The sequence below is a fragment of the Oreochromis aureus genome, unplaced genomic scaffold (genome assembly GCF_013358895.1).
Source record: "Oreochromis aureus strain Israel breed Guangdong unplaced genomic scaffold, ZZ_aureus HiC_scaffold_49, whole genome shotgun sequence".
Taxonomy (NCBI): domain Eukaryota; kingdom Metazoa; phylum Chordata; class Actinopteri; order Cichliformes; family Cichlidae; genus Oreochromis; species Oreochromis aureus.
The window spans coordinates 37,822-44,751 of NW_024108947.1; the positions used below are offsets into that span (position 1 = coordinate 37,822).

A 6,930-nucleotide genomic window follows, 5' to 3' on the forward strand; every position below is an offset into this window, starting at 1 on the left:
TCATTCCTGTGCTTACATCTTACTAAATGCAGGGTAATGACTAATAAATGTGTTGAAATTAATGTAGTGGACTGTCAGAGTGTGTCTGCTGATAAGCTGAGACAATAGAAACACATCCTGTAGATAAGTAACTCTAACATTTACTGTCTCTGCTACACGGAAAGAGTCCTCTGAGCTTCAGTCTCTGTTTGCTCTCACACTGAAAGTGATGTCACGTCTCCTTTCACACCTGCTTCAGTCCAAAACAATATCAGAGGAACTGCTGATAGAGATCAATATAGATTATAACAAGCGAAACAGAACGTTTGCTAAAAGTCTACCTCTTTATCTTTACATGCACAGAGCAGCAACACTTTACTGCAAAACAACTTCAGACCCTTGAGCAGTTTTCAGGAAGTTAGGACTGAAATAACCTCTGTTGCTGTTTGTTTAATGATCTTAGTGCTGATTTTATCTTTTTTGCTTGTTTAACTGAGTCTTAATGTTAATGCTCTGCAACAGTCTGTGTGTCTCAGTGCGATGCAGAGCTGCTTCTTACTGAACCCGACCCTGCAGAGCACTGAGGGCGTCCTGTCCAGCTTCAGGACCACCTGGCAGGAGTTTGTGGAGGACCTGGGCTTCTGCTGGTCATCGCCCTCCTCTCCCTGGGCCTCGCCTACTACGTCAGCAGAGTCCTGCCTTTCTCAGGGTGGAGAGGATCCAGGAAATTAGATCAAGATCTTTATGTAGAACAAAAACTCCGGTATTTATTTGTTGTGCAAATCTGATCATTTTATTGGAATATGAACAACATCATGTGATGCTGCCAGTGCAAAGAAGAGAGGACAGTGACTCAGAGACACCAACAGCTTCATGTGTGACCTAACACCTTTACAACCACTCACTGATAAAGTCATTTCCTCTTCCTCACACTTGTCATGTCATCCCCGTTTGCTCTGTTACAAGCTGTATATTGCATCTTTTCATTGTTTTCTCCTCACTTGTTATAGATTCAAATGTCTTTGGTGTGAATTTTTCCCTCTCTGTCTTTATTTCACACAAATACCTGCAGCCTTTCTGACTGGAAACAGTTTTGTCAGGATATCTTGATGTTCTTTGTTAAAAGGTTTTCAGTGTTTATTCCATCAAACATTTCAAGTCATTTAATGTGCAAATTGAATAAAATCATGACTGTAATCATCATCAGGTCACTTTATTATCCACTCAAAACTTTATTGGCACACAGCAGCTTCCCTGAGCTTTTTACAAAAAGCAAAGTAAACACAGTAAAGACTGTAAATCTGTACAAACAGGCAGGACAATATACAAACTTTGTTACTGAAGAGATCTCATTTATCCATCTTGAAGCTAAATTATATGCCGATTATGTAAGCAGATGATTTACAGGCATTACTTGATTGATTGGAAGACAAAATAATAGAGACAATCTCAAACATTGTAACAGCAGTCAGATTCAGCAGAAGGAAAACGGAGGATTTCTAAACCTGAGAAAGTGGAGTTGCACAGTGGTACCGTCATAAAGGGGGCGAGTTCAGATACTTAAAGGGATGAGCTGTTGTTTTTTCACTCATCAGTTGTGGGTAAAGTCAGGGTTCCCGTTTGACTTTATCATGTTTTGTTGGTCACAGTCTGATTCTCTGCCCTCTTCAGTCCCTTCTCCTCCCTCCTCTGTGCCGTTGCAGAGATGTCCATCACTGTTGCTGATGGTAACACTTTTCAAGTTTATTTCTTCTTCCCGCTCTGAGGATCCTCCACCAAAACTTCGAGTGCACACATTGAATTTCCTGTTCCTCAGAAACCAGCAGAGCCAAACAAGCAGGTCAACGATCACAAATATAACTGCCATTAGAGAGAATGTTCTCCACGACCAGTCAGAGCACTCTGATGGCTGCAGAGGACAAGAAGACAGCAGAAATATTAGTTAGCAGTTTTAACTGACTTTTAATGCTTTCAGTGAAAGTGAAAATCAAAGATTTTACACTGTAAAGCTCAACATAAAGATGAGGTCTTTATATACAGTCTGTGTGGACAGACCACAACCCTCTCTTTGCACATCTGTAAACACATGTTCCTGCTGAACCGCTGCGTCTGAATTCTGACTGTTCTTTGCTGGCAGAGCCGGTTGCCTTTGGCTTCGCCTACTAATCTTTATGGCCACGTTATTTAAAGTCTTTCAGTCAGTCTGCAGTGATACTCCTTTAAACTGTGAACAATTAAGGTTTACAGTGACGTGTGAAACTACTTAAATTCTTACCGTGGGTGTGGTTGTAGGCTGTGAGGTGCTGCCCGGTGGTGGTGATGGTGTGGAGACATGCAGGTGGACAGCAGAGCGGTGTTTCTCTGTCTTCTCCACGTCACAGTAATACACTCCGTCGTCTCGGAGCTGAGCTCGCTTCACGGTGAGGGACAGGTCTCCTCGCTGGTACCAGTCTGATGGTATGGACCAGGGGTCCCCAATCTCAGTCCACGAGGGCCGGTGTCCCTGCAGGTTTTAGATCTCACCCTGGGTCAACACACCTGAATCACATGATTAGCTCATTACCAGGCCTCTGGAGAACTTCAAGACATGTTGAGAAGGTAATTTATCCATTTAAATCAGCTGTGATGGATCAAGGACACATCTAAAACCTGTAGGGACACCGGCCCTCGTGGACTGAGATTGGGGACCCCTGGTATGGACACTCGGCTTTCATCATAGCCGTCTCCGTAGGTGATTTGCTTAGACGGAGGATTCAGCTCCAGCACCAGCTCTCCGTCTCTCCTCCAGCGCACCGATTTCACAGCCTGACCGGCTGTAACGGAGCGACACGGCAGGATGGCACGTTCATCCTGGGGTGCGACAACTTTATTGGGCAGAAAAACGTGCAACTCTTCCAGCTCCCCCCTCTGTTTGTAGTTGCAGGTAAACGCGTAATAGCCGTGATCGTTAAAATCTGCTGTCTTTAATATCAGAGAGTCGGAGCTATAAACCACCCGGTTAATATAACCCGGTCCCGGCTTCCAGACACCGTCAAGAGAGGCGACCAGCTGATCGGTGCCATCCATCAGCTGATGATGCAGAGTGCCTTTTCCCGTCTTGCACTCCTCTGTGAGGGCAAACCTAACATCGTCTCCTGCAGCGGTCTGGATCAGTTTCCCAGACACCCGGCTGATAAAAAGAAGAAGAAGACTGTAAGTGAGGGGGACTGATGTAGGACTCATCCTGCGCGCGGGGTGGAAATGTGCACCTTTTACGCGCCAGCTGGCTTTTTATAGTCGCTGTGGGTGGTGCCGCCCGAACACCGGTCTGAGCCACATGAGAGCAGCACGATGCCCAATTGGCCAATTGACTGTCTGAAACAGCGAGCCCCTATGACTCAACTGTTATTATTATTAATGTTGTTATTATTATTATTATTATTATTGTTGTTATTATTATTATATCATAGATGTGTAAAGGCGTTGCACATGACACAGCCGGCTTTGTTACCCTTTAACCTCAGTGTACTTCAGATACATGTATTTATGCTGTTTTTATGCGTAATAAACGGAACTAGAAAGCGAAAATTTCAGAAGAAATTTTATGTGTGCCTATGCTGCTGCTAATCAGTGTAGTTTGCCATTCATACGGCTACAGAGAGCAAAACTCAGCAGAGCAGCCATTCTCCACCATGAATTATGATAAAACAAACACCGCTCGCGCCTCACAGATGACAGCTTACAGTTTTGGGTAAAGATGAGGTGACTTCAGACAGCCCCCGATTTGCAGACGCTGTGCACAGAGGTTCATGAGCAGAAGTCCCATTGTATCACGGCAGACCCCGACAATGTTTGCATGAACATGCTTTGAAGCATTACGTTATGGACCACTTTTCACACATGGTTGGTGTACCGACACAGGCAGCCGTAGCTTTTCAACTCATAGCCCAACACACACCCAAAAAACAGCCAAGAGAGCACAGACTTTACACCCGTGGGTCCACCTCCCCTGCAGCGGCACTGCAGACCACGCCCCGACACACACATCAAACACATAAAATAAATATGTATGCACTTTCGCATTCACTTTTTTTTTTTGTTATTTTTACACAGTGTTCTGAATGATGAACAATGGTCTACAGCCAATCTTGTGTATTATTATACAAACTTTGGTTGTAAGATTCAGATAAGCATTTAATAAATGCTAAATATTTTATATGAGAGTAAGAAAGAAAAGTATATCTTTATGTCCACCTTTCTCTGTTAATGCCCTACCTGGCCCCCTGGCAAAAGCTTTGCTAGATCCGCCCCTGCACAGTTACCAGCTGTCAGCTACACACAAAAAAAAGGAGCTTGGTGTTTACAGGAGTGCAGAATTATTAGGCAAATGAGTATTTTGTCCACATCATCCTCTTCATGCATGTTGTCTTACTCCAAGCTGTATAGGCTCGAAAGCCGCCTACCAATTAAGCATATTAGGTGATGTGCATCTCTGTAATGAGAAGGGTGTGGTCTAATGACATCAACACCCTATATCAGGTGTGCATAATTATTAGGCAACCTCCTTTCCTTTGGCAAAATGGGTCAAAAGAGGGACTTGACAGGCTCAGAAAAGTCAAAAATAGTGAGATATCTTGCAGAGGATGCAGCAGTCTTAAAATTGCAAAGCTTGTGAAGCGTGATCATCGAACAATCAAGCGTTTCATTCAAAATAGTCAACAGGGTCGCAAGAAGCGTGTGGAAAACCAAGGCGCAAAATAACTGCCCATGAACTGAGAAAAGTCAAGTGTGCAGCTGCCAAGATGCCACTTGCCACCAGTTTGGCCATATTTCAGAGCTGCAACATCACTGGAGTGCCCAAAAGCACAAGGTGTGCAATACTCAGAGACACGGCCAAGGTAAGAAAGGCTGAAAAGCGACCACCACTGAACAAGACACACAAGCTGAAACGTCAAGACTGGGCCAAGAAATATCTCAAGACTGATTTTTCTAAGGTTTTATGGACTGATGAAATGAGAGTGAGTCTTGATGGGCCAGATGGATGGGCCCGTGGCTGGATTGGTAAAGGGCAGAGAGCTCCAGTCCCACTCAGACGCCAGCAAGGTGGAGGTGGAGTACTGGTTTGGGCTGGTATCATCAAAGGTGAGCTTGTGGGGCCTTTTCGGGTTGAGGATGGAGTCAAGCTCAACTCCCAGTCCTACTGCCAGTTTCTGGAAGACACCTTCTTCAAGCAGTGGTACAGGAAGAAGTCTGCATCCTTCAAGAAAACATGATTTTCATGCAGGACAATGCTCCATCACACGCGTCCAAGTACTCCACAGCGTGGCTGGCAAGAAAGGGTATAAAAGAAGAAAAACTAATGACATGGCCTCCTTGTTCACCTGATCTGAACCCCATTGAGAACCTGTGGTCCATCATCAAATGTGAGATTTACAAGGAGGGAAAACAATACACCTCTCTGAACAGTGTCTGGGAGGCTGTGGTTGCTGCTGCACGCAATGTTGATGGTGAACAGATCAAAACACTGACAGAATCCATGGATGGCAGGCTTTTGAGCGTCCTTGCAAAAGAAAGGTGGCTATATTGGTCGCTGATTTGTTTTTGTTTTGTTTTTGAATGTCAGAAATGTATATTTGTGAATGTGGAGATGTTATATTGGTTTCACTGGTAAAATAAATAATTGAAATGGGTATATATTTGTTTTTGTTAAGTTGCCTAATAATTATGCACAGTAATAGTCACCTGCACACAGATATCCCCTAAAATAGCTAAAACTATAAACTACTTCCAAAAACATTCAGCTTTGATATTAATGAGTTTTTTGGGTTCATTGAGAACATGGTTGTTGTTCAATAATAAAATTATTCCTCAAAAATACAACTTGCCTAATAATTCTGCACTCCCTGTATGAGAGTAAGAAAGAAAAGTATATCTTTGTGTCCACCTTTCTCTGTTAATGCCCTACCTGGCCCCTGGCAAAAGCTTTGCTAGATCCGCCCCTGCACAGTTACCAGCTGTCAGCTAAATAAAAAAAAGGAGCTTGGTGTTTATTTCTCTCAGAAACAGTTCATAACTTCCTTCAACTCATTCATGTCACCTAAAAAAAGGTAAACCTGTTTCTCCATCACCAGTTCAGCTCTGATGATTCAGTAAGGTCATCTCCTGGTTTCGACCAGCCGCTTCTACAGCTGTGGCTCCAGCAAACATCAGCTGATACTAGAAATTAAAATCAAATGAATTCTAACAACAGCTGATCAAGCTTAAACGTGCTGCTGTTGTTTAGCGCGATAAACAAACAAGAGAGAAAAGCCGATCATTGATCAGTTTCATGACTGAAGTTTGAACAGGCGAGAGAATGACAGGGAGGCTGTCATAAAGTTCAACATCAGTAACTTAGCGGGCACACAGCTGTATAGAAACTCCATCGTGCTAGCTACCACGCACAGTACGAGTTATTATAACTGATTGTAAAAAGTCAGCACAACGAAAATAAACTACACCTAAACTCGGTTTATATCTGACCCAAATAGAGTGCAGGTCATAACTTACCTGAAATTCAGTTCACCTCACGCTCCGACCGGCAGCCGCCTGCTTCTCCTGCCTTCGGTTTCCCTGATCCACGATCTACCACCGGTCGATCGGCGGTCGCCCGCCGCCTCTGCTCCCCGCATGTTCTTTCTGACACACACCGTGGATAGCTGCCCTCGGTTGTAGCTCCGTCAGCGACTCACCAAACAACTCAGTTATTTTTTCCACATCGACCAGCATCTGGACAATCCACCGCTTTTCACTGTTTGTACCGTTACTAAAAAAAAAAAACCCTCATCGGCTCATAAAAACGAAAAATAAGTCCAGCTATGACCCTGAGTCAAAAAGACAGCCAGCTCGGGTTAGCTAGCTACCTGTCTAGCTCTTTGCAGGCACCGAAAACATCAGAGCTAATATGGGATGTCTTGGTAACACGAGCAGATA

At 44.0% G+C, this 6,930-nt stretch overlaps 1 protein-coding gene across 1 annotated transcript; it reads right to left on the reverse strand.

The window, feature by feature from the left end:
• Positions 1 to 1,176: 1,176 nt before the first annotated feature.
• Positions 1,177 to 3,621, reverse strand: LOC120437089. The gene is made up of 3 exons (XM_039607806.1): positions 2,673 to 3,621; positions 2,255 to 2,436; positions 1,177 to 1,888 (listed from the first exon to the last, which is right to left on the reverse strand). The coding sequence occupies exons 1-3, from the start codon at positions 3,199 to 3,201 to the stop codon at positions 1,571 to 1,573; spliced, it is 1,029 nt and encodes a 342-aa protein (XP_039463740.1). The 5' UTR covers positions 3,202 to 3,621; the 3' UTR covers positions 1,177 to 1,570.
• Between the last annotated feature and the right edge of the window lie 3,309 nt (positions 3,622 to 6,930).

Bases quoted from the DNA above. Each gene is read 5' to 3' on its own strand.
- LOC120437089 (XM_039607806.1), bottom strand. From the start codon at position 3,201: ATGAGTCCTACATCAGTCCCCCTCACTTACAGTCTTCTTCTTCTTTTT. The intron at 2,437-2,672 runs CAGGGGTCCCCA...CCTGGTCCATAC, and splicing joins TGAAAGCCGAGTGTCCATAC to CATCAGACTGGTACCAGCGA. The intron at 1,889-2,254 runs GTAAGAATTTAA...TGTCCTCTGCAG, and splicing joins AGCCTACAACCACACCCACG to CCATCAGAGTGCTCTGACTG.